General features: G+C 55.1%; 2 protein-coding genes across 2 annotated transcripts; one reads left to right on the forward strand and one right to left on the reverse strand.

The window, feature by feature from the left end:
- Positions 1-620: 620 nt before the first annotated feature.
- PCED1A (PC-esterase domain containing 1A) lies at positions 621-5,405 on the reverse strand. The gene is made up of 8 exons (XM_066234134.1): positions 5,264-5,405; positions 4,792-4,937; positions 4,211-4,290; positions 3,859-4,097; positions 3,607-3,757; positions 3,247-3,493; positions 1,353-1,622; positions 621-1,001 (listed from the first exon to the last, which is right to left on the reverse strand). Exons 2-8 carry the CDS (start codon positions 4,913-4,915, stop codon positions 754-756), a joined length of 1,359 nt encoding a protein of 452 aa, XP_066090231.1. The 5' UTR covers positions 4,916-4,937; positions 5,264-5,405; the 3' UTR covers positions 621-753.
- Positions 5,406-5,424: 19 nt separating this feature from the next.
- VPS16 (VPS16 core subunit of CORVET and HOPS complexes) lies at positions 5,425-25,679 on the forward strand. Its single transcript, XM_066234135.1, has 24 exons — positions 5,425-5,874; positions 19,022-19,110; positions 19,349-19,446; positions 19,539-19,667; positions 19,759-19,903; positions 20,010-20,125; positions 20,224-20,346; positions 20,470-20,525; positions 20,866-20,955; positions 21,043-21,143; positions 21,306-21,382; positions 21,842-21,973; positions 22,071-22,198; positions 22,321-22,356; positions 22,546-22,654; positions 22,799-22,933; positions 23,029-23,137; positions 23,230-23,327; positions 23,413-23,520; positions 23,839-23,916; positions 24,013-24,182; positions 24,489-24,585; positions 25,174-25,277; positions 25,393-25,679. The coding sequence occupies exons 1-24, from the start codon at positions 5,546-5,548 to the stop codon at positions 25,535-25,537; spliced, it is 2,802 nt and encodes a 933-aa protein (XP_066090232.1). The 5' UTR covers positions 5,425-5,545; the 3' UTR covers positions 25,538-25,679.
- Positions 25,680-26,142: the final 463 nt, after the last annotated feature.

Here is a 26,142-nt window from a genome sequence, read left to right on the forward strand (position 1 = left end):
GAGCCGAGTCCCTGTACTCTCTTCCTTATGGGGGGGTCTGGCACAATGAATCCCTTACCCCGCACCCCTGAACTCTCCCTTTGTTCCTCTCCTACTGTCCCCTGCCCCTACCCACCAAAGGATTTGGTCTATGTTCACTGTGCCCTCAATGTGCACCGTATCTACTGAATGATGGGTGTCTAATCAGCCTCCCACTTGGGTTTGGGAGCTTCTCGACGAGTCCCAACCGCTATGGAATGTCCACCCTACACCAAGCACTGTGCAGGGTTAAGAGGCGTGTGCCTCTCTCCAGGAATAAATGAATGCTGAATGTGCCCGTGACTATGTCAGGCTGGGATGGGTATAAACAAACCAGATGGAAAATGTTGACAATTCCGACGGAGCCCTTGCTATTATTCCCCAGCCCCAGCGCCCCGCTGAGGAATGAGCCCCTCCAGGACGCCTGTGAAGCGCGTGCGTTCTGGTGAGGACGCGGGGGTGAGGCGGCAGGGAGACGCAGTTGGCAACTCCTCAGCAGTGTGAGGCGCGAGGGCCGGAGCGGCCAGAGCCCCGGGGCAGCCGCCCCGCCTCGTGGGGTCCTGGTTGGGGAACCCGCTCCCTCACACAGGAAGACGCCACTCTGTTCTTCCAAGCCTTTATTGGTGACAGCACTGGACAGGAACAATGCCAGGCACAGAAGACACCGTGGCCCAGTACCTGGGGTGGCAAGCAGGCCCTGCAGGGCCGTTGGCACATCCAGCCCCGAGATCCGGTCTACCCAGGCCATGTCCCGGAGTGGGCAGGAGGCCGTCTGTCCAGTTTGTATGTGTGGATCAGTCTGTCTGAATGTCTGAGCCGCTGCCTGCAGGGCCCCCCCACCCTCGGCACATGGTAAGGGCTGTTGGGAACACAACGTGGCATCCCCCGGTGGACCACCGGGTCCCGCTGATGACCATGGGGGACAGGGCCAGAGACTGGAGGTGGCAGGGGGCCAGGCACAAAGTTCACTCCAGGGCCACATCCTACAAAAGAACCGGTCATTGATCAGAGTGGGCTTCTGGCCACGGTGGGCCCAGCTCTGCCTGCAGACTGTCCTGGTCCTCTGGGGCGAGTTTCTTTGGGCCTCAGTTTCCCCATCTGCAAAATGGCAATACGACTTCCCTGCCTCCAAACCAGGAAACTGGGACAATCAACAAGCTATCTATGAGTGCACAGGTGCCGTTACACACTCAGCGGTGGTGGGACCCAGGCCTTAGGGAGGCGGGGGCACGGGGTGATCCAGCTGCTCTCAGCCTCCGGGCACAGGAGGCCGGGCCGGGGAAGGTTCTGGGGAGGCCGGGGGAGGTGGGACAGGAGGCCACAGAGGCACCTACCTAAGTGGGGCGGCACTGAGAAGTCTTCCGTTGTGTTATAATTGAAGAAGTCATGGGGTGGGAAGGGCTGGCATGGGAAGAAAGGGGTCTCCTGGGGCAGGAACAGGGGAGGGGGGGAGGGCTGAGGAAGGGGGTAGAGGTAAGGCATGGGAGGGGGCAGGGGGGAGGGCGGGGGTGGGGGCAAGGCCAGCTGCTCCCCAAAGTCCGGGGGCTGGCCCTGGCTGCCCTGGAACAGATGATCCGGCTCTGGCCAGTCCTCAATCCACGGGTCTAGGAACGGGATGCTTGTTTTAGGTGGGCCTGGGAGGCCGAGCTGCCTGCACTCCGCCCGCCACGCTGCTAGACCTCCACGCGCTCCTCCAGGGGGGGCACCCTCTGCCTTCCACCCAGTTTTCCTCATCCTCTCCCTTTTCAGGCCAAGCCCAGGTGTGCTGCTTCCTCCCCGCCTTTCTCCAGAGTCAGCCGACTGCCTTTACTTGGCCTTCATGCCCCCCCCCCCGCCCCAGGCCCGAGTCCTCTCCCTTCATTGGCGCAGCTTCTAGATCGTCAGCGTTTTCCTCTGAGAAACTCCCCACAGCCCATTAAATGAGTTTAGCAAGTCACCTAAGAACACACAGAGCCTGTCACACCCTTGTCTCAATAGCGCCCAGCTCCTTTCAAACCTCCAGGAGTACAGAGCGCGACTTCCGGCCCCTCATCAACTGCTCACTGCCTCCTTGAGCCCTGCTCCACGCCCTCAACAAACGGAGCCACTTCCGGGCCTCAGCCCCCCTGAAAGTGCCTCTGCCCTCTTCTCCTCTGGTTCCCTCCACCAGCCCCTCTTCCCTTCCAACTCCAAAATGCGGTCGTTCTCCTGCCTCCATCACGGTTCCCGCGCAAGCAGATACCACCCAAATCTCCACCTCTCCATGGGACCTCAAACAGAACCGCCATGACCAAACTCACCAGCTCGGCCTCCCACCCAACTCTGCCTTCGGACCTCCCCATTTCTGTTGCTGTAAACCAGGGTCAGAAGACCTGAACCACCTCAGCCTAGCCTGACAACCTTTAGAGCATCCCTCCTTTGCTGGGGACCAGTTCTCTCCTCAAAAAAAAAAACCAAAAAAAAAACAAACCCAAAAACTTAGGAATCAGACAACGATTAAATAATTAAAGTCCTCATTCACGTCCCTGATGCTCCAAGTCCTGGCTACCAAGTCCTCCCAGAAGTCAGCCTTCTAGGACATTCCTGGCCTGTCTGTGCCACCATCCTATCCAGTGCTGCTGTGAAGAGCCGTCTCACATGACTCACGTCTCCAGTTCACCAAATACTATCCGGCAGCTACTGTGTGTACAGCAACCGCGCTAGACGCGGAGGCCAAGAGGCAGGAGCCGTCAACAAGTGAGGCCAGAGCCTTTCTGGTGGGGGACGTGACCCAGGGACCAGACACGGAACAACCGGCCATGAGCCTCCTTTATGACAGGCAGGAACCGAGAGCCAGGCAGCACCCCCCAAGGGGCTCCCCTGCTTCTGCCACACCGCCTGACCACTCTTCCTCTTCCTTCCCTTTCTGTATTTCCACCGCCCCTTCCACGCCTAGCTCAGAGCACCCCCATTTCTTTCCTGCTCATCAACAGGGCAGAGGTCTTCTGACATGCTGCCTTACGCACTCAATGCTCATGTACACAGAGGTCACTATGTGGCCAGACCACACACAACCAGAACTGGGACTACATACAGTGTTGCTCCCCTGATCTGTCCCCAGCGGGGGAGGAAGCAGCACTCAGGGCCCACAGCAGTCCTTCCAGGGGCCTCTTCTCCCCCACAGCACCTCGGTCCTGTTCCATTTGGGCGCTCCTACGCTCTAAGGGACCTCTCTGCATCACTACCCTCCCCGCTGGCGACACGGCTCACCAGGAGGGTAGTCACGCTTGGGCAGCTCCACGCCCCAAGCGTCAGCTACGTGGTTCAGAAGCAAGTGTGACAGGTGGCGGTGGGCATGCTGGTCCCAGTGGACACCATCCCGGTGACGGTGCTGCACTGCATGCCGGAAATGAAAGTGGAGGTCCAGAACATCGAAGTAGTGGTCCCCAGCCAAGGTGGCACTGTAGAAGTTCCCTTCCACCACATCCCGCCGCAAAGAACACGCCAGGGGCTGGAGCTAAGAGAAAGGACAGCAGCTAAGAGCCCTGGAATGAAGCAGGGTGAGGAGGGAGGACCTTTCACCCACTAATCAACTGCCCCTCCCCCATCCTGACGGGCCGAGTCACTTGCCTCAGGCAGAAGGAAGCCCCCAGTGACACGTTCCCCGAGGGGCATCGCCATGTTCCACACCAGCAGGCAGGAATCTGGTAACACTTGGTCCATGCGCACGAACACGCGCTCCAGGTTCTCGCGGTAGCTCTCCATTGAGCAGCGGCCATACCTGTTGGGCGGGACACAGGGTGGGCAAGAGCACAGGGGTAGACAGCCTCTGAGCCATACCTCCACCCCCAACTGGCAGTTTTCTCTCCCCCCTGCCTCAACCTGGAGAGATCCCAGAGGCAGGAGTTGATGATCACCAGATCCGGCGTTGGTCCATATGTCAGCTCTTCCAGGACACCCTCGAGGTACTCGGAGTAAACTCGGGTGAGGAAGTAGAAGCGCACAAGGTGGTGGCCAGAACCAGAGCAGAACTGGCGGACCTCCCGGTACTGTGTCCCGTTGTGCAGCTCACCCAGTTGACCCCCGGCCACCAGCTGGTCCTGTTCAAAACTCAGTTCTCCCTACCCACCCCACCCCCACCCAGTTAGTGAGACCCATACCAGGCAGGAGGACCCCGCCAGGCCAGGGTCAGTGCCCACCCACCACTGACATGACCACTAAGCTTCCCTCTCACCTTGGCTTTCAGCTGTGCCGCTGTGAGCAGCGAGTCTCTCTGGAGCAGGAGCACCAGGTCCTTGTACACAGCTCGCTGGACTGCAGGGAGACAGATCGTGGGGCTAAAGCAGGCCTCCTGAACAGACCCCCATCTTTCCAGGGCTGGGGTTGCCCAACACCACCTCTGTGGACTCTGGACTTTGAGGCAGGAGAAAAAGTGAGGTTCAAAAGTCTTTGCACTGCCTCTGATCCTTCTAGTTGTGCACCACCCCCGACTTAGTACACAGTGACCCAAGATCACCCTAGCAGAAGTCAGCCAAGTCACCTGGGAGACAACACAGGTCATAGCTCCCACAAGGGAAGTTATGGGGGATGTCAGAGAGCAAAAACGCTAAGCAAGTATGGGGTGAAAAGCTTGACAGACTCCATCTGTCAAGACACTCGTGGAAGGTGCACGGGAAAATAAAAGGAGAAAACCTCTACTGGGCTGGAACAGACAAGTGGCCAGAGAGGAGGCTCGAGATGGAGACAATGGGTCCAGATTTAGAAAACAGGCTGCAGGTGTGAGGCTGGCAAGTGTGATCCCAGAGGAGCACTCACTTGAGTCCCCCAAGATGACCACGAACTTGTTGTGTAGCAGCTGTTGGACTTCCGAGGCCTGGAACTGGACCATGGCGCTCCGCAGTGGGCGGCGCGGCTCCTGGTTGTCCGGACAGAAGACCATGCCCCCAGCTGACAACGACGGGCTGCAGGGAGAGGCCACTAAGCTGCGGGAGCGCGGGGACTCAGGGCAGGTCGGCCCCAGGGCCCAAGGCTGGATAAATGAGACCTCTGCCGGCCCCTCCCAGGCTGCTCGGGACTACAGGGAGCAGGCGGCGGCGGCGACGACGACGACGACGGCAGCAGGGTGGGGACCATGGTGACAAGCTGGCACCAGAAGCAGGGGGTCGCCCGTGGGCACGCAGGCCTCCGGGGCACTGAGGCTCTTCCCGCGCGGCGCCGCCCAGGACCCAGCCACGTGCCCGCCGCCGCCTGGCGCATGCGCGCGCGCCCGCCCGCTCGCGCCAATTACCGAGTCCCGGGGCTTCAAGCAGTTCACCCGCGATCCGGGCAGGCCCGCGCACCGCGCGCCTCGCCCGCAGGGAGCTCGGGGCCTAGCCTCATGTTCCCGCGCCCGGGGAGGCCTGTCGGTGCTGCACAGTCCCCGCCCCGCAGAGCCCGTGCGACCCGATGAGCCGTCGGTGCGCAGCCCGGCGCCCAGCGCTCTCCATGCGTGCGTCGCGGTGGCCCCGACGGCGCCTCGGGCCTTGGCGCCCGGGGCGGCGACGCTCACAGCCCCCACTTCCGGTCCCCCATGTCCCGCCCTGCGCCACCCTCAACGCCCCGAGGGAACAGGAAGGAGGCGGGGACGGCTGCCTGGCCGGGCCCACCCGGGCGGGCACAAGGCCCGGGTGTGAGCCAGGGAGCGGCGGCGGCGGCCGAGGGCAGCTGCCCACTGTGCGGAGGGCAGTGGCGGCGGCTTCGCCACGTGACCCAGGCGGGGCGGAAGCGGAAGTGCCGGCCCGGAGCCCGCGCTCGGCGGGTGTTCCCTGCAGCGCTGCCCAGCAGCAGCTCCATCCCGGCGCCAGCCATGGACTGCTACACGGCGAACTGGAACCCGCTCGGGGACTCGGCCTTTTACCGGTGAGCCGCCCGCCCTCCTGCCCACGGCCTGGCTTACCCTTCTCGCCCGCCGGCTTGAGTCTCGGGGCGGAGCCGCCGGCAGCGCCGCGCGCGACCCCGTCACTCCTCCGGGCGCTGGGGTCCGCCCCTCTCCCCGGCTCTTCCCCGGGCGGGCGTCCGCCGCCGGCTGGCACTGACCGGGGAGAGAGAGTCGGTCCTTCCTCCGCTCCAGACCAGGAAACGGAGGCGGCCGCACCCGTCGGCGCAGTGCTGGCCCGGCGCTGGGGCTGAGCGCTCGGTCTGTCTGTCGGCCTCCGGAAGGATGCTCAGATCACGTTGAAGTTGGCCGCCCACTGGTGACAGCGAGTGGCCCCGGTCTCCTGCCGGGAGGTGCTGCTGAAGTCAGACCACAGGGGCGCCCCGAGGGGGGCGGGATCGCACGGCGGGCGGGGTAGCCGTGTGGGGCCCAGGCTGGGCCGAGGCGACGAGCCGCCGCTGGATCTGGGGTGGGGGGCAGCCCTCTCTCCTGGGAGTCGTAGAGCCAGCCCTACCCTAACCTACGGATCCTTTTCGAAAAGAGTAAACGGATGACGTCACGACCCTGGTACAAACTGCTCTCTTGTTCACATCGAGGAGTCGGCTCCTGTTTTTATCTCTCCAACTTCCCTTGCAAAGCCCTCTCGCGCCCGAATGCTGTGTTCGGCCTCAGAGCACAGGACCCCAGCCTGCCCCGAGGTTCCATGGCTGCCTGTGGCGGCACCAGCCTGCAGTTCCTTCTGGGGGCATTGCCATTTCCTTCGTTCTTGACCTCCCTGAAGAATGCTCCCTTGCCCTTTGAGGACTTCGTTTAAGGGTCCTTTCTGAAACCTTTCCTGATCCAGCCCAGAAAAGACGAGTCGGCTCGCTTCCCTTTGGGCCGAGTGCTGGGATCTGTTATGGATGGCACTGTAGGGCGATGGGTGGTGTGTTTAGGTTTCTTCCCATAAACCTCGAGGGCTGAGAGCATATTTCTTGCATCTCTTAAATCCAACACATGTATTCACTGCTCACAAAAATTAGAGGATATTTTATCACTTCATGTTCGTTTGGAAATACCCCCTTATTTGTTTGTTTGCTTATTTATTTATTTATTTATTTACAGAGAGAGAGAGGGATAGACAGGGACAGACAGACAGGAACAGAGAGATGAGAAGCATCAATCATCAGTTTTTTGTTGCGACACCTTAGTTGTTCATTGATTGGTTTCTCATATGTGCCTTGATCGTGGCCTTCAGCAGACCTAGTAACCCCTTGCTCAAACCAGCGACCTTGGGTCCAAGCTGGTGAGCTTTGCTCAAATCAGATGAGCCCGTGCTCAAGCTGGCGACCTCGGGTCCTTGAACCTGGGTCCTCCGCATCCCAGTCCCATGCTCTATCTACTATGCCACTGCCCAGTCAGGTGAAATACCCCTTAATTTTTGTGAGCAGTGTAGAACAGTGCCTGCTGTGTTGTAAGTAGTTGCCCCATAAATTAAAAAAAAACAAACAAACGCTTTATTGATTGCAACTAAAGGTCACAAAGACATCTATCTCATGGGGGCATTTATTATTATTATCATTATTATTTTTAATTTATTGGTTTTTAGCAAGAGAGCAAGGGAGAGAGAAAGAGACAGGAATATCGATCGAGCTGTGCCCTGACCAGGGATTGAACTAGCAACCTCTGCACTTGGGGAGGATTCTCTAACCAACCAAACTATTAGGGCAGGGCTCATTGAGGTCTTATTTCAGTACAAGACACCAGTTTGTGCTAAACTATATACCTACTATAGTTATTCATGTATGAAAACTTATTCGTGTAGTTTTTTTTTTTAAGCTTAGTCCTTTTTTTTACATTTTATTTTAATTTTATTTATTCATTTTAGAAAGGAGAGAGAGAGAGAGGAGAGAGAGAGAGAGAGAGAGAAGGGGGGGAGGAGCAGGAAGCATCAACTCCCATATGTGCCTTGACCAGGCAAGCCCAGGGTTTCGAACCGGCGACCTCAGCATTTCCAGGTCGACACTTTATCCACTGCGCCACCACAGGTCAGGCCCGTGTAGTTTTTGATTTACAAAATGTCAGCCCTTAAGAGGTTCAGATTCCTTGTGGCAGTTTTTTTAGAGCTCTGTTACATGTGTTGTTTATTACTAATTTTTACCTCTTATAAATATGCCTATACAAGATGGGGGGAAAATGCAAAAGTTTAGCTACAATCGTAAAGTTGTAGGAAATAACAACTATCTTAACTGTGTGGAGAAAGGATGTCAGTTGGCATGCCATTTAGTGTTTACAACATAGCATGCATATGCCTTAAAAAATATTAACTTGTGTTACTTTTGAAAATACATGTTGCCTACAGAGGCTTGTTAAATAGGAGTACTCAATATAATGACCTCTTCACTACAGAACTCCTGTTTATGATGAAGTCTTAGCTTTGCTGATACACCAGTCAAGTTTTGAGTGAATGTCAGTGTTGCAGGCATACCTTAGATGTGACCCGTGTGGCTAGCCTGTGTTTATGTGTGCAGGACTGCCAGAGAGGAGGAGGTGGCTAAGCCTTGCTGTGGGGGATATTTCAAAAGGAATATGAAGCTATAAAAGATCCCCCAATTTTTGTGAGCAGTATATTTTGTAACGTGTTGTGCCGTCCTGTGTAGTATGCACTTGGCTAAGTACTTGGTCTGTATTAAGTCTCACAGCCCACAAAGTAGATATCATTATAAACCCATCGTACTGATGAGGAAATGGAGGCACAGAGAGGTTAGGCGACCAGGTCACACAGCTAGTAAGTAGTGGAGTGAGGATTTGAACCCAGCCTTGTTCTAGGACCAGTGCTAAAGTGTAGGTTTGTTTGCTTTGAACAGGAAAATAAAATAGCATGTTTGGCCTCTCCACCAGAGTGGGAATGTTTGAAGTGCAGATACCTAGTGCTGGTTGTATTGGTTCACAGCCTTATGCCAGGGCTTCATGCAGGTTCAGGTGACGTGAATGAGTGATAGGCAGGTGGCAGACAGGGCAGGGTTCTTTTTCATTGGAGGTAGTATTCTGGAACAGGTCCTAATTTGGGAAGGCAAGGAGAAGAAGTAGTGACTAGAGTTCTTATGAGACTTCAGAATTTTAGCCATTTTTGTCCTAAAAATCTAGTTTGGGGCTAATCCCATTAATTAATTTAGCTCAACCCTTTGCCAGGCTGAGGGTGTATCAGCCAAATAAGAAGACAGGAGCCCTGTCTTCCCTCATGGAACTTAGAGCCAGCAGGGGAGACTGTTGATAAACACTAATAATAGCTCAGTCTTTGTTTGATCATGATCACCGTAAAGGAGAGCTAGAAGGCCCAAGACCGCACATAACAGACTGGTAAGTTAGGGGTAAGGAAGACTTTGCAGAGGAAATTGTATGTAACCTTTTATTCTGAAGAACTTCAAATGTACAACAGAGTAGAACAGTAAATGAACACCCATACCAATCATTCATTATTCAAGCTTAAAAATGTTTATTATGTTGCAATATTTGCTTCAAACGCTTTTGGAAGTTTAAAAAAACCTTTTATTAAGGCACAGTTCAAATACCGATAAACATAGTAAATGTAATTCAAGGGGCATCCATGTATGCATCGCCAGCCTCAGCGAGTCTCAGCGATGCGGTGCCACTTCCCTGTCACCTGTCCCTGCGTACCAAGGCACAGACACTTTTCTGGGACTATTCAGAAGCAAATCCCAGATACACCTTTTTAATCAAATACTTTTCTCTGCTGTAATGTTAGAGTAAATTATAGACATAACATCAGTGTGCATTACTTTAATCAAAGATGATAGTTTCCAATAAAACTGCAATACTGATTCATACCGAACAAAGGTAGCATTTCCCGTCATCTAATGTCAGACTTCTTCAGTTGTCTGCAGTGTCGTTTTATAACTGGTATGTTCAAAGCAAGACCCAAAATAAGAATCACTCGTCTGCTTATCTCTGTTAATTAAGTTCCTTGTAAACGTGAGCACTTTTTTTAATACTCCTTTTATTATTTATTTATTTATTTATTTACAGAGAGAGAGTCAGAGAGAGGGATAGATAGGGACAGACAGACAGGAATGGAGAGAGATGAGAAGGATCAATCATCAGTTTTTCATTGCGACACCTTAGTTGTTCATTGATTGTTTTCTCATATGTGCCTTGACTGCGGGCCTTCAGCAGACCGAGTAACCCCTTGCTCGAGCCAGCGACCTTGGGTCCAAGCTGGTGAGCTTTGCTCAAACCAGATGAGCCCCGTGCTCAAGCTGGCGACCTCAGGGTCTCGAACCTGGGTCCTCCGCATCCCAGTTGGATGCTCTATCCACTGCGCCACCGCCTGGTCAGGCAACGTGAGCATTTTTATCCCCTCTCTCACCCCCACTTTTTGTTTTTGTGACATTGGCTTAAGGGACCCAGCCACTTTCTAGATGTGTCCCATTGCTTCCTGAGGAGCCTTTTAACTTTCTTCTCTGTCGTAGCCTGTACTTCCTGAAACTGTGTGCTGGTTCTCAGGGTGTGGGTTGATTCCGATTGGACATTTTTGGCAGAAGCGCTTTGTAGACAATGACATGGTGTCTGTGCTGCACCACACCTGGAGTCAGCATCCTGTTGGGGTGTCTGCTGTGAGGGACGGTGACTTAACCGGGGGTTAGGGTGTTGATGGCCACATCCTCCATTGCCAAGTCATTATTTTCCCCTTCGTAACAAGCAAGTGGTCTGTGGGATGCTACACTGGTTGCATCTCAGTGACTTTCTACTCAGGAGCCAGAGACTATCTAATGATTAAACAGGTGTTGTTTCATATACTCTTAAGCTATGATAACAAAGTAACTGTAAGATGATAAAGCCCTCTCTTCCCCTAGGGCTGAGGGGGCTATGATAACAAAGTAGCTGGAAGATGATAAAGCCCTCTCCTCCCCTAGGGCTGAGGGGACTGAGGAGAAAGGAAGAACAGATGTAGAGGTGGGGGTGCTCTCCCCAAGCTGGTGCTCCACCCTTGGCAGGAAAAGTACAGCTGCAGCCCACTGAATGGTGAAGTGGGCTGTTCTGCCTGGACCAGGCCTTCCACTGTCACTGGGAATGTGGGGCACAGGCAAGCTGTTGCTGGTGGCCAGGGTGCGTGGGAGACCTGGGGCACGCAGGGTCTGTGTGGAGAGAGCCGCACCAGGGGTTGTGTGTTCTGGTGCGTGTTTGGGACAGCACCACCAGGTGGCCTTGCCCCCACACTGCGGACTGGCCCTGCTGCTGCTGGAGGCAGCCAGAAAACCCTGTCCTTCAGTGTCTCTACAGTGCCCTCTACCGAGAAGGCCAGCGTCTAGTCACCGAGGGAACGGGCTGGAGGGCGAATGTGGAGCTGGCGGACAATAAGTCGATAGCTGGCACAGTCCACCCTTTGGCTGCTCAGCTTCCATAGGCACCTTCTACACACTGTTGAACTCCCTCCTAACAAGACAAGTCTATATTTCTGCCTAGGAAGCTACCACTGCCCGACTGGTGGTGGTGCAGTGGATTGAGCATCAGCCCGGGACACTAAGGGCCCCATTTTGAAACCTCGAGGTCGCTGGCTAGAGCACGGGCTCATCAGCTTGAGCATGGGCTTCCCAGCGTGAAGGTGGGATCTAGGCTTGAGCACAGGATCGTCAACATAATCCCAAGGTCACTGGCTTGAACAAGGGGTCACTGGCTCAGCTTGAGCCCCACTGTCAAGGCAATCAATAAACAACTAAAGTGAAGCAACTATGAGTTGATGCTTCCCATTTCCCTCCTTCCCCACCATCTCTCTCAAAAAGGAAAAAGAAGCAGCAGCTACCATTATCCTTCCTATAATACTCTTTCCCAAAATGAAGAGATGTGTAGTTGTTTGTTTTTGTTGTTGTTTGTTTGTTTTTGAGAGGAAGGTTGAGAGAGAGAAGACAGGAACATGGATCTGCTCCTGTATGTGCCCCGACTGGGGATCAAACCTCCAACCTCTGTGCTTCAGGACGATGCTCTAACCAACTGAGCTATCCAGCCAGGGTGCCAGTCCCACTGAATATTCATTCTGTTAGCTAAAAATTAAATTGTAAAATTAACCTCCAATTATTTATGTATAAATATAAATGGGGAAGAGAGAGAAGATAATGGCTACACACACACACACACACACACACACACATAAACAAGCATGAAGAAAACACACAAAGTGACTATAGTCTTCATTTCTGTAATCGGTCGTGAGATCAAAGTTGATATCAAGACTTCCTTCAATGGCTCACCCTGTGTTTTCCCTTGTCCCCAGCCGCAACCTCCACTGCTCTGGGTTTTTTCCATAACGGAGTGGCCCAGACCTTCCTTTCTCAGTCATTTTGCTGCTTTGGTTGCTGAGATTTTTCATGAACCTTGACTGTTAGATATGGAAGTACTAAGAGGTGTTCCCGGTGAGCACTGGGTGTTAGACCTAGTCCCCCCTGCCTCCATTATGTAGCAGAAACTCGATTTCCCCTTGGTAATCAGGGTAATCACTTCCACCAGTAAATTAACCCCATTTCCTTATGCCTGGTGGTTCAGTGGCAGAGGGAGCCCAAAATGGCAAGGTGGCACTCTTCCAAGTCAGTGAGTCCATTGTGTGTCCCTTGGTGGCAACATTCTCCCTGCGGAGACTCTCCAAACTGATAGATCGCAACGTTACTGGAACTGAAGCAACATTTCTGTAAGAGGCATTAAGTACTGTGATGAGAAGAGCCACTGTCACACCCACCCCTTGATCCTGAGTCCGGTGGATTCTGACTGTGGAGGAAACAACACCATTAATAATGGCCTCTGATTCAAAGCATCAGCTGCATCCCATAAGACAGAGCCCACCCTGTTAGGGTACCATCTCCCGATTGGTGCTGTCGCTGAGTGGTCCGAGACGTAAGGCCAGCCAGTTCTGGGTGAGGGGGTCCCTGGTGAGGCTGATTGATGAGCCATTGACCTGAGCCCACTGCTGCACTTACCGTTTTGGGAACTGAAGTCCCTGATTAGATGCAATGCTTTGCAGGGTGTCACGCCATTAGATAGAGCATTCTGTCAGCCCACAGATGGCGGGCCCTGGCAAAGGCATTACAGGTAGGGAGGGCAAATCTACGTCCAGAATGTGTCTGTACTCCGGTCAGGACAAATCTTTGCCCCCTTCATGATGGAAGAGGTCCAGTGTAATCAGCCCGTAGGCTGGTCCCCCGGGAACGGTGCCGGACCAGGGCCATGTATTGGTCTCTGCTGTTGGCATGTTAGCCACTCAGCAGTAGTCTTAGCTAGGTCACCCTTGGTGAGGGGGGCTCCCAAGACATCTACCCCAACTGAGGTCATCCCATGCTTCTCAGGCAGAGGAAGGTAAGTGTCCCCAGACATAGGAGCACAAGCCACTCCTACTGGTAGGGGAGGCTCAGGATGAACCAGGGGTTCAAGATTGTCACTGTCATCTGGGTCTCATGTACCTCCTTCCACTTTTCAGAATTCTTTTCTTTCCTGATCGATACCCTGAGTTTCACATGAGAAATGGCATGTTGCTGAATTCAACTGTTATAATTGAACAACCCACATAATTAAATTTGGCTTTCACTTTTCTGCAGTAGCAGCTGGGTGGCTGCAACAAATACGAGATTCTTTTAGGGATGTTATAGACGCTTTCCGCTTCTAAGATATGACTTGAACTGAAAGTTAACAGACCCAAGCTTGTCATTTTCTCTTTGTAAATGTTCAAGTGCACTCAATCCGTCCACACCACAGCCCTTATAATCATTGTTACAGCCGTCCAATCGAGCATAGAAGTCACTCCCAAAGTACATGTTTGACTTGGCATATCCCCACAGAAAACTACAGGCTTGATTAGTTGTGATGTCACTGAGAGCAGTGGGTTACTGACTTCTGTTTCCCATTGGCGGGGAGTTCAGCGCTGCACCCAAGCTTTAAGCGTGACCAAACTAATCCTCAAATCTCATCATCTTTAGAGGGTCTGTCTCCTGGGACCACGCTCAGAGCCACGTCTGTATCAGTCTGGGTCCAGTTAGGAGACTTAAACTGGGAAATTTTGATAAATATGAAGACTCATTAAACTGACAAAAGAGTAACTATAGCCTGACCAGGCGGTGGCTGTGGATAGAGCGTCAGACTGGGACACGGAGGAGCCAGGTTCAAAACCCTGAGGTCGCCGTCTTGAGCTCAGGATTGCTGGCTTGAAGCCCAAGGTCACTGGCTTGAGCAAGGGGTCACTCTGCTCTGCTGTAGCCCCCTGGTCAAGGCTCATATGAGAAAGCAATCAATGAACAGCGAAGCCACAACAAAGAATCCATGCTTCTCATCTCCCTTCCTGCCTGCCTGTCCCTATCTGTTCCTTTTTCTCTCTGTCACACACACACACAAAATGACTACAAAGTATGAGAGAGTATTATATGGTAGCCACAGGCCAAGGGAGCATACCTAGGAATGCTGTATTTGGAAGAGGGGGGCTTCCCCAGGCTGGGGCTCAGGTCTCTGGAGAAGATTCAGGTTGGGACAAAATTAGGTCTACAGTTCGTACGGGAAAGAATACAATAGTTAATAAATGATAACAGGAATAAACCTGTTTCAGGTGCTCACAACTGTAAACCTACTTTTGCCCCGCTCTCTGCAGCTGCAGCCCACTAGATGGCAGAGAGGCCACTGGTTGCCCCGGTCGTAGCCAGTCCACAGTTCCTGGGAAAGCAGGAAGCAACTCGGGTTCATGGGATAGGGGGACACAGGTGAGCTGCCCCTGGTGGTCAGGGCTGTGGATGTGCACGGGGAGCAGGGCACCTAGTGCCAGCAGGCAGCCCGGAGCACCCGGTCTCTAGGATGAGCCACAGTCAGTGGCTGGGAGCCGGGGTGTGCAGAGGGGCTCAGTGGAAACACTCAAGTGGGAAGGCAGGGCCTCCAGTGGCCAGGCATCTTGGCATGCAGTGGAACTACAGCCTGGCGTGGGCAGGAGGCCAGGCATGTGGTGACTGTCCAGGGAGCTGTGGGAAAGTGATCACCAGTCTGGGCAAACCTCCTAGGCTGCTGCACGGCTGGGGCAGGTCACCACGGGATATCTTCAATATCTTCACGCCCTGGCTGCTGGATAAGGCCCCCCAACCCTCCGTCCCTGGAAGCAGCTGGAGAGCTCTTCCTCATGCAGCGTCCCTCCAGCGCCCTCTACTGAGAAAGCTTAACATCGCACTCACTGAGAGAGCAATGTTTTAAAAGAAGGCTGTCCCTTAAACACAACACGTGTCCAGCATGCATGAATTTGGAGCTGGGCAGCAATGGGTTGATAACTGGCATGCTAGCTAGGGCTGTGTGAATCTGTTTCCCATCAGATTTTCATCCATGATTTTAGTAACAAAGTGTCAAAAATGCATATAGGGTTATAAAATTTCAAATAATGCAGAAGTATATAGCCTACAGATTGGAAGTCTTCCTGTCTCCTCCCTCCTCAAAGGTAACCACTGCCCATCTCAGTGTGGAAGCCTCTGAGCAGGTTTTCTGTGTGTTTATACACACTCATGTGATCAGGTGTAAATGTGCTTGTCCAAAATATGTGCTCAGTGTTTTTTTATTACATAAATCAGTTCATACGGTTCATACTGAGCTGCAGCTTACATTTTTTTTCAGGGTTTTTAAATTTTTTATTTTTTTATTTTTTACAGAGAGTGAGTCAGAGAGAGGGATAGACAGGGACAGACAGGAACAGAGAGAGATGAGAAGCATCAATCATTAGTTTTTCATTGCGTGTTGCAACACCTTAGTTGTTCATTGATTGCTTTCTCATATGTGCCTTGACCGCGGGCCTTCAGCAGACTGAGTAACCCCTTGCTGGAGCCAGCAATCTTGGGTTCAAGCTGGTGGGCTTTTGCTCAAACCAGATGAGCCTGCGCTTAAGCTGGCGACCTCGGGGTCTTGAACCTGGGTCCTCTGCATCCCAGTCCGATGCTCTATCCACTGCACCACCACCTGGTCAGGCCATTTTTTTATTTCACAATATATTTCTGAAATAATTTCATGTCATTATACACTGAGTCATCTTATTAATGGCTATGTAATATTGCCCAGAATGGGCAATTATTGTGTATTTAACTGCTCCTGTTTTGATGGGCATTTAAGAAGGTGTTTCCAAGATTTTTAAAAACTATTTTAGAAAGTGCTGCAGTGAATTCATATCTTTGTGCCCTGTGTAAATTGTATCCTAAGTTAGACTCTTGGAAGGAAACTGCTAAGTTGAATAGCTATTTTATGTAATAAAATCTATCCGTCTTTTCCTTGATAATTTCTGGGGTCTGTGTCTTGCTCTGAGAGATATTTCTGTGGGTTCACATGATAAAACATTAGATTGTTGCCTGACTAGGCGGTGGTGCAGTGGATAGAGCAGGGGTCCCCAAACTTTTTACACAGGGGGCCAGTTCATATCCCTCAGACCGTTGGAGGGCCAGACTATAAAAAAACTATGAACAAATACATCCCTATGCACACTGCACAATCTTATTTTAAAGTAAAAAAAACAAAACAGGAACAAATACAATATTTAAAATAAAGAACAAGTAAATTTATTTATTTATTTATTTTGTATTTTTCTAAAGTTGGAAACGGGGAGGCAGTCAGACAGACTCCCGCACGCGCCCGACCGGGATCCACCCGGCATGCCCACCAGGGGGCGATGCTCTGCCCGTCTTGGGGCTTCGCTCTGCCACAATCAGAGCCATTCCAGCGCCTGAGGCAGAGGCCACAGAGCCATCCTCAGCACGGGGCAAACTTTGCTCCAGTGGAGCCTTGGCCGCGGGAGGGGAAGAGAGAGAAAGAGAGGAAGGAGAAGGGGAGGGGTGGAGAAGCAGATGGGTGCTTCTCCTGTGTGCCCTGGCCAGGAATCGAACCCGGGACTCCTGCATGCCAGGCCGACGCTTTACCACTGAGCGAACCGGCCAGGGCTGAGAACAAATAAATTTAAATCAACAAACTGACCAGCATTTCAATGGGAACTATGGGCCTGCTTTTGGCTAATGAGATGGTTAATGTCCGGTTTTATATTTGTCGCTGCTAGCTGTAACAAGTGATATGACACGCTTCCGGAACCGTGATGCGAGCGTCCCATGTCACCGGAAGTAGTACTGTATGTGAGCGACACCACGCTTTGTTGCACCGCCACATACAGTACTCCAGTACACTGACCACCAATGAAAGAGGTGTCCCTTCCAGAAGTGCAATGGGGGCCGGATAAATGGCCTCAGGGGGCTGCAAGCGGCCTGCGGGCTGTAGTTTGGGGACCCTTTGAATAGATAATCGGGCTGGAATGTGGAGGACCCAAGTTTGAGACCCCAAGGCCACCAGCTTGGGCTCATCTGGTTAGAGCAAGGCTCACCAGATTGAGCCTAAGGTCACTGGCTCGAACAAGGGGTCACTCAGTCTGCTGTAGTCCCCCAGTCAAGGCACATGAGAAATCAATCAATGAACAATTAAGGAGCCGCAACAAAGAATTGATGTTTCTCATCTCTCTCCCTTCCTGTCTCTCTGTCTCTATCTGTCCCTCTCTCTGACTCTCTCTGTCTCTGCCACCAAAAAACAACAAAAATACATAGATTGTATTTTCTCGAGGTTTTATGTTTAGTTTTAAAAATATTTTCATATAAAGTAATATGATATAGTTAATATGATTTAACTATCTTTATATATTCATTTTTAAAAATTAATTAAAGCCTTTGTATTTTTAAGAAAAGTGTCTCTTGCCTGACCAGGCGGTGGCGCAGTGGATAGAGCATTGGACTGGGACACATAGGACCCAGGTTCCAAACCCCGAGGTCACCAGCTTGAGCGTAGGCTCATCCGGCTTGAGTATAGGATCATAGACATGACCCCATGGTCACTGGCCGCAGCCCAAAGGTCGCTGGTTTGAGCAAGGGGTCACTCACTCTGCTGTAGTCCCCCAGTCAAGGCACATATGAGAAAGCAATCAATGAACAACTAAGGAGCTGCAGTGAAGAATTGATGCTTCTCATCTCCCTGCTTGTCTGTCTGTCCCTGTTCCTCTCTCTGACTCTCTCTTTGTCAAAAAATAAATAAAGAAAAGCATCTCTTTTTCTCATGTGTCACATTTTTCCCTCAGAGTTTGTCTTCCTGCTTTGTTCTTTGGTGGACTTTTTAATGTATAAAAATGTCTCCTCCCCTCATGCTCTGCCTTCTCAGGCAGTACTTTCTCCTTCCACCCCTCTGATTGCAGTCATCCTGTGCTGGCTTGTGATTCACAGGTTGACTCTCCCACCAAGGACTGTCCCCAGCTCTGGACTCTCTGGACAACTCCTCTGGGATTTCTTTCAGGCACCACTAACTCAGGACCTCTGCAGCTGAGTTCTTTTTTTTTTTTTTTCCAGAGACAGAAAGAGAGAGGGATAGATAAGAACAGACAGACAGGAATGCAAAGAGATGAGAAGCATCAATCATCAGTTTTTCGTTGTGGCACTTTAGTTCATTGATTGCTTTCTCATATGTGCCTTGATCGGGAGGCTACAGCAGACCAAGTGACCCCTTGCTCAAGCCAGCACCCTTGGGTCCAAGCTGGTGAGCTTTTTGCTCAAACCAGATGAGCCCGCGCTCAAGCTGATGACCTCAGGGTCTCGAACCTGGGTCCTCCGCATTCCAGTATGATGCTCTATCCACTGCGCCACCACCTGGTCAGGCTGCAACTGAGTTCTTTATGAACTAGTGTTGAGCCAGACCCCTGGGTATAAAGCCCTCAACCTGATTCAGTGTTAAGAACCAGAAATAGAAGAAAGGTTGTCCACCCTGAGAAACCTCACAGGGTTTTATTTCCCAATACAGGCCCAAGCCAGCCACCCAGCCTAGGGGTCCGACCTCAGTTTGTGCCCTGGTGGTCACAGAGCCTGCCTGTCCCAGGAACTCCTGCCGTCCTTGCATACTTACCCCGAGAACCCCGTCCTTTCCTGCCAACAGCCTCTGCCCCCTCGTCTGCTGCCCCTATGTGCGCATATGGCTGTTTCTAGTCCCCCCGCCCCGCCCCTGGAGGGGCCTCCTCATGTTTCCTGCGGAGGACAAATGGAGGTTTTAAGGGTTCCTCTGGGGCTTGCTACCTCCGGATGCACGGCCACAGGGAGGCTAATCTCTGTTCGCTTGTGTGGGCAGGAAATACGAGCTGTACAGTATGGACTGGGACCTGAAGGAGGAGCTCAGGGACTGCCTGGTGGCCGCTGCGCCCTACGGGGGCCCCATTGGTAAGTGACCCCTCTGCCACCGCACGCTCTGGGACCGTGGGATGAACTCAAGGTCCTTGATTCCTGGGAGTGTTATTGCTGGGGGTGCTTGCTGGCATGTGCTACCCCTCCACTCCCTCCTCCATTGAGATGCTTGAAATTCTGGTTCTCACGAGGCCTGCTTCACTCACGTGGTGGGGCCGAGGCGGGCTTCACGTGGAAGGCCAGGGGAGTTAGGACAGGAGGTCTCCCACTGCAGCGCTGCTGAGGAACCCCTGGCAGAAGGAGAAGGCTGCCAGCATACGGCCGGTGCTTGAGATCTACTCGGCCTCTGGCGTGCCTCTGGCCAGTCTGCTGGTGAGCACCCTCGCCCGCCCTGGGGCTGGGGGTGGGGGTCGGGCGAGGCTTCCGCGTCCTGGACAGCCTCATGAACGCCCTCTCCTCTGCAGTGGAAGAGTGGACCGGTGGTGTCCCTGGGCTGGTCGGCTGAAGAGGAGCTCCTCTGTGTGCAGGAAGATGGTGTGGTCCTGGTGTACGGGCTTCACGGCGACTTCCGGAGGCACTTCAGTATGGGCAATGTAGGGGCGCCGCCGGAGGCCCGGGGACAGGGGCGGAGCCTGTGACCCTTTGGCTTCTTCAAGACCCCTCTCCGCTCTCTCCGCTCCCTAGGAGGTGCTCCAGAACCGGGTTCTGGACGCCCGGATCTTCCATACTGAGTTTGGTTCTGGAGTGGCCATCCTCACCGGGGCCCACCGCTTCACCCTGAGTGCCAACGTGGGCGACCTCAAACTGCGCCGGATGCCGGAAGTGCCCGGTGGGTGCTGCACGCCCGGGACAGTGATTCAGAACCCGCGGAGGGGCTCGCGGAGGCGGAAGCTGTGGGCCCTGGTCATCCTGAGTCCCCTCCTCCCTGACCACAGGCTTGCAGAGCGCCCCCTCGTGCTGGACCGCACTGTGTCAGGACCGGGTGGCGCTCATCCTCCTGGCTGTGGGGCCCGACCTCTACCTCCTGGACCACGCGGCCTGCTCTGCAGTGGTGAGGGCCTGCGACATGGGAGTGACATGGGGGGCGGGGAGGCATGGGGAGGCTCGGAGAAGTGAGTGTCTCTGGTGACCTCCCGGGCCCTGCCACAGACACCGCCTGGCCTGGCCCCAGGAGTGAGCAGCTTCCTGCAGATGGCTGTCTCTTTCACCTACCGACACCTGGCACTCTTCACAGACACAGGCTCTATCTGGATGGGGACAGCTTCCCTCAAGGTTTGATCCTGGGATAACACAGGGGCGCTTTGCCTTGTCCAGGGAAGCTCTGTTTGGGGTAGGGGAGGGGCTTTTTCACCTGACTGCTGGGACAGGGCCATGACATTCCCTGCATCCTTTCAGGAAAAGCTGTGTGAGTTCAACTGCAACATCCGGGCACCCCCGAAGCAGATGGTCTGGTGAGAATGGGGGTCTTATGCTGGGGGTGAGGGTGGAGGTGGACAGAGCCTCGTTTCCTGGGACACCTTGATTCACCCTGCCTGCTGCCAAGCCAGCTGGAGCCGGCACCATCTCTTCTTTGCCCGTGCACACTCTAGGGCAGCCCCTGCCCGCTGTGGGCCCAGATGCACCGGGAGTTGATGGCCCAGGGTGGAAGGGAAGCAGACACGTCCGTCAGAGGAGTGGGATGCGGGGCAGGAAGCGTGCACAGGGCTGTCCCGAGACAGAGGGATGTGGGAGACCGGGCTGTGGGCCTGGCGTCCCGTGTGTGCTCACACACATGCGTGGTGCCGCCCACAGGTGCAGCCGCCCTCGCAGCAAGGAGAAGGCTGTTGTGGTGGCCTGGGAGCGCCGGCTGATGGTAGTGGGAGACGCGCCTGAGAGCATCCAGTATCCTTGGAGGGCTGCCGGGGGCCTGGGAGGGGAGAGGGTCACCTGCCCCGCCTGTCTCTGGGTGTTCTTAGGAGCCTTGACCAGGCTCATGTTTGTGCTGGATGAGGACTCCTACCTGGTCCCTGAGCTGGATGGCGTCCGCATCTTCTCCCGCAGCACACATGAGTTCCTGCACGAGGTTCCAGGTAAGGCCCCCACGAGGCTCCCGTGTGACCCAGGGCGGGCACCTCGGCACGGCAGCTCCTGCGGGCCGGTGTCCCAGAGCAGGGTCCGGTCACTGAGCACTGAGGCAGAGCCGAGGGTTCCCTGACCTCTGCCCGCACCCCACTCACATCTCCCTTCCCCAGTGGCCAGTGAGGAGATCTTCAAAATTGCCTCAATGGCCCCCGGAGCGCTGCTGTTAGAAGCCCAGAAGGAATATGAGGTAAAGCCCTAGGCTTTACCCTGAGCCCTAAGATATTCTCCTCCCCCTTCCCCTGATTGGCCCAGCCCCCCTGTCCCTGCCTGGGCATGGGTGGCCACAGCCAGGTGCCACCTGTGAAGTGAGGGGTCCAGGCAGGACGCTGGGCTGGGGAAGCTCAGCTCAGGTAGACTAAAGTGACACGGGCTCCTCCGGGTGGTGATGGGGAGAGGCAGGGACCCCACAATATCCCCAGCCCAGGCACAGGTCAGAGCTACTGTCAAGAGGTCTCAGGGCCTCCCACAGGCAACTGGGCAGACTGGGGGGAGTCTGGGAGCACCCCTTGTGGACTGAGTGGGTGGAGGCGGTTAGGGCTCCAGCCCCTGCCGCTCATTGAAACCGCACCCCAGAGGGACTGTGGCCAGGTGTGGCGGTGTTCTCCATCGTGATGCTGTGTCCCTGCACGTGCCCCCTCCTCCCCAGAAGGAGAGCCAGAAGGCCGATGAGTATCTGCGGGAGATCCAGGAGCTGGGCCAGCTGACCCAGGCTGTGCAGCAGTGCATCGAGGCTGCGGGGCACGAGCACCGGCCGGACATGCAGAAGAGCCTGCTCAGGGTTGGTGCGGGCTCCGGGGCTGCTGGGAGGGCGCTGGGTGGGCAGGGTGCGGCTGGCGGTGGGGAGACCCTCTTCTGTCACCCTCATCTCTTCCCAGGCCGCCTCCTTCGGGAAGTGTTTCCTGGACAGATTCCCGCCCGACAGCTTCGTCCGCATGTGTCAGGACCTGCGTGTGCTCAATGCCGTTCGGGACTACCACATCGGGATCCCCCTCACCTACAGCCAGTATCCCCAGGCATGCGGGAGGGGTGCTCAGTCAGGGGGCTGGGGAAGGGGAAGGGGCTAGAGATGCTACCTGAAGGCCCTTGGCGTTCAAGGCTTCTTCTCCTTAACCGCGTAAAATGCAGATATAAGCAGCTCACCATCCAGGTGCTGCTGGACAGGTACAGCAAGCCCAGGGTGCGGGAGGGGCGCCAAGTGGGCAGCATGACAGCCCCCGGGGGCTCTGGTGGCCGCTGCTCCTGGCCTGCCTTCTTTGGGAACTAGGAGGCCCAGTTTGCAGACTGTGGCCACTCTGCCCTCTCTCTCTACCCCACCTCACCCCTATTCCCCTTGCCCGCCTCGCCCGCCAGGCTTGTACTGCGGAGACTTTACCCCCTGGCCATCCAGATATGCGAGTACCTGCGCCTTCCTGAGGTGCAGGGTGTCAGCCGGATCCTGGCCCACTGGGCCTGCTACAAGGTGAGGAGGCAGGGTAGGGTCTGAGAGCACTCAGGACTTCCAGGCCCTGGCGGGGTGTGGGAAACACGAGGTGCAGGGCTGAAGGGTCAGGTTCCAGTGGAGTAAGGGGTGGGATCAGGTGTGTGTGCACCCCTTCTTCTGCAGGTACAACAGAAGGACGTGTCCGATGAGGATGTGGCTCGGGCCATCAACCAGAAGCTGGGGGACACGCCTGGTGTCTCCTATTCCGACATAGCCACGCGGGCCTATGACTGTGGCCGCACGGAGCTGGCCATCAAGGTTCAGGCACCCTGCCCTTTCCCAGCGCTCGGACATGGGCTTCTGAGGCCCCTGGCCCAGCTCCCTCTCTCTCTGTCTTCCTCCCCACCGCGCAGCTGCTGGAGTACGAGCCGCGCTCCGGGGAGCAGGTACCGCTTCTCCTGAAGATGAAGAGGAGCAAACTGGCACTGAGCAAGGCCATCGAGAGTGGGGACACTGACTTGGGTGAGCAGGGTTTGCGTGTGCCATGGCCGGGGCCCCTGGGCTGAGCAAGGGGCCGGGCTGGACCCCCCCCCCCCCATGTTACTGTCCCATAGTGTTCACCGTGTTGCTGCACCTGAAGAACGAGCTGAACCGAGGAGACTTTTTTATGACCCTTCGGAACCAGCCCATGGCCCTGAGCTTGTACAGACAGGTATGGCGGTGGGCCGTGGCAGGGTGGGGGCGGCGCCCTGAGCCTCTGCGTGGTCCTTGCTGACTGCCTGCCTGCCCGGCTCCAGTTCTGTAAGCATCAGGAGCTGGAGACGCTAAAGGACCTTTACAACCAGGACGACAACCACCAGGAGCTGGGCAGCTTCCATATCCGAGCCAGCTACTCCTCGGAGGAGGTCTGAGACCCACAGCATGGGTGGGGCCTGGGGGCTGGGCTGCTGGGCTGGTTCCTGCACCAAATATCTAGGCCTCACATTTGGTGCACACCCTATCCGGGCCTCCCTGTTGACGGAGAGTTGGAAGACGTGAGGCCAGGATGAGGGTTGGTCCCAGATAAGCTAGCCTTCCTACTGGGAACACCAGAGTGGTTCACCCAATGGGTAAGGCCGGCCCTGGTGACCCTTGGCACAGGGGTCAGGGAGGAAAGTGTAGGCCGGGTGGGGAGGCCGAGGTCCCCGAGCTGTGGGCTCAGGCTTCCCTTCCTGCCCTTACAGCGTATCGAGGGGCGGGTCGCCGCTCTGCAGACAGCAGCCGACGCCTTCTACAAGGCCAAGAATGAGTTTGCAGCCAAGGTTTGGCCTACTCTTCCCTAAGAACCTCCTTGCTTCCTCTCCCCGCCATCCCTCCTTGTCCCTCTTGTCCCCATCCTGCTTCATCCATGTCCCCAGGCCACAGAGGATCAAATGCGGCTCCTACGGCTACAGCGACGCCTGGAGGATGAGCTGGGGGGTCAGTTCCTAGACCTGTCTCTACATGACACCGTCACCACCCTCATCCTCGGTGGCCACAACAAGCGTGCAGAGCAGCTGGCACGTGACTTCCGCATCCCTGACAAGAGGTAGGCCCAGCCTGGGAGTGGGTCCAGGGATCCCTCCCACCGCTCCTCCAAGTCCCTCCCACAGCTTCTCTAGCCCCTCCCACTGCTCCTCCAAGCCCCTCCCACCACTCCTCCAAGTCCCTCCCACAGCTTCTCTAGCCCCTCCCACTGCTCCTCCAAGCCCCTCCCACAGCTTCTCTAGCCCCTCCCACTGCTCCTCCAAGCCCCTCCCACCACTCCTCCAAGTCCCTCCCACAGCTTCTCTAGCCCCTCCCACTGCTCCTCCAAGCCCCTCCCACCACTCCTCCAAGCCCGACCTCCCCGCAGGCTCTGGTGGTTGAAGCTGACAGCCTTGGCAGATCTGGAAGAATGGGAGGAGCTAGAGAAGTTTTCTAAGAGCAAAAAATCACCCATTGGCTACCTGGTGAGGCGGGGCCCTTTTGACGCCCCCTGCCAGGGAGGGTGGTCCTGGGAGAGGACCGGGCCTGGAGACAAGCTCATGATGCATGGGCGCATCTGTTCAGCTGGCCGAAATAGGTGTGGGTACTGTGTGCGTGTGCTTGCTCATGGGCCTGGTGCATGGGAGTAGGGGCCCGAGTCAGCCTGTGGACATCGGGAAAAGTCCTGGGTGGAGGGGGCCCAGGAAAGCGCATCAGCCAGGCAGTGGGGGGTTACTGAGGGGGCTTGTTCAGAGGTGTGGCGGGTAGGAGGGGGAGCCACGAGAGAAAGTAGTCCGTGAGAGGGCAGGAAATGCCTGTTGGGAAGGGGTCGCAGTGCACAATGGAGTGGACGCTTGGAAATACTTGGTCTCAAGGCTCTGGTTTCGGTTGTTTCTGCCCTGAGAATGTTGAGATCACACCTGTTGCAGGTGGTGTTGGGGCAAGGTTGAGGGATAATTACAGCTACTGAAGTGAACATAAAATATATAGGGAGGGTGTATCCCATGGGCCTTTGCTCGCAGATGAAAGAGGGCTCTGCCTTGCCCTCTCTGCCCATCCCCTTCCTCTCTAAGCCCTTCGTGGAGATCTGCATGAAGCAGCACAACAAATACGAGGCCAAGAAGTACGCCTCCCGCGTGGGCCCCGAGCAGAAGGTCAAGGCCTTGCTTCTCGTTGGGTGCGTCAGCTGGGAGCCTTGTGGGTGCTGGGTGGCTGAGCCAGTGGGCTGAGGAGGGTCATGGTTCGTGTCCCTGGTCAGCCCAGCACCATCTCCCCTTCTGGTCCAACCACAGGGACGTGGCCCAGGCCGCAGATGTGGCCATCGAGCGCCGCAACGAGGCAGAGCTGACCCTTGTGTTGTCTCAGTGCACTGGGGCCGCGGACGGGGCCACGGCGGACAAGATTCAGCGGGCCAGGGTGCAGGCCCAGAAGAAGTGAGGGGCCCACCCCGTACGACTCCTCGAGTCCTGGGCTTGGCCGAAGTGTCACTGCTCATTCTGCTTCTGCCCAGAGTTAAACTGAGGAGCGGGGGCGGGAAGGGAGCCCGGAGTCTGGCTGTAAATAAACTTGGGCCGTTATAGAGGGTTTGTCTTACGCAGTCCCACACAAACAAAAGCAAGCTAGAGGCAGAGTCATACAGACACCTCAGCAAAACTCCATGTGTTGTGGGGGCTGGGGAGGGAGCTTCTCCAGCTACATTTACAAGAGACCTGCCCCTCCCTTGGCGTGGTCAGCACGGAAAGCTCTCTCAAGCCCCCAGACCCTGGGAAGGTTGCGGGGAGGGATGACACAGAGCTCAAGCAACAATTCATCCAGACCCGTATGTGAAAGCAGTATACACACAGTGCACAGGAACCGTCCTGAACACTCGACCACGTGTCATTGACTCCACATGACAGCCCAGTGCGACGGGTTGCATAACCCCATTTTACAGAAGAGGAAAGTGAAGACCTAGGAGGTTTAGTGACAGCAGATAGGTGGCAAAGTGGATTTGAAACCATGTTGGGCATTTGGGGATCTCAGAGCTGCTCCTTGGATGTTGT

This window comes from Saccopteryx bilineata, chromosome 6, assembly GCF_036850765.1.
Source record: "Saccopteryx bilineata isolate mSacBil1 chromosome 6, mSacBil1_pri_phased_curated, whole genome shotgun sequence".
Classification (NCBI taxonomy): Eukaryota; Metazoa; Chordata; class Mammalia; order Chiroptera; family Emballonuridae; genus Saccopteryx; species Saccopteryx bilineata.

Bases quoted from the DNA above. Each gene is read 5' to 3' on its own strand.
- PCED1A (XM_066234134.1), bottom strand. From the start codon at position 4,915: ATGGTCTTCTGTCCGGACAACCAGGAGCCGCGCCGCCCACTGCGGAGC. The intron at 1,623-3,246 runs GTGAGCCGTGTC...TCCCGTTCCTAG, and splicing joins CAAGCGTGACTACCCTCCTG to ACCCGTGGATTGAGGACTGG. The intron at 1,002-1,352 runs GTAGGTGCCTCT...GTTCTTTTGTAG, and splicing joins CTCAGTGCCGCCCCACTTAG to GATGTGGCCCTGGAGTGAAC.
- VPS16 (XM_066234135.1), top strand. From the start codon at position 5,546: ATGTCCCGCCCTGCGCCACCCTCAACGCCCCGAGGGAACAGGAAGGAG. The intron at 20,126-20,223 runs GTGAGGGCCTGC...GCCCTGCCACAG, and splicing joins ACGCGGCCTGCTCTGCAGTG to ACACCGCCTGGCCTGGCCCC. The intron at 24,183-24,488 runs GTAGGCCCAGCC...ACCTCCCCGCAG, and splicing joins TTCCGCATCCCTGACAAGAG to GCTCTGGTGGTTGAAGCTGA.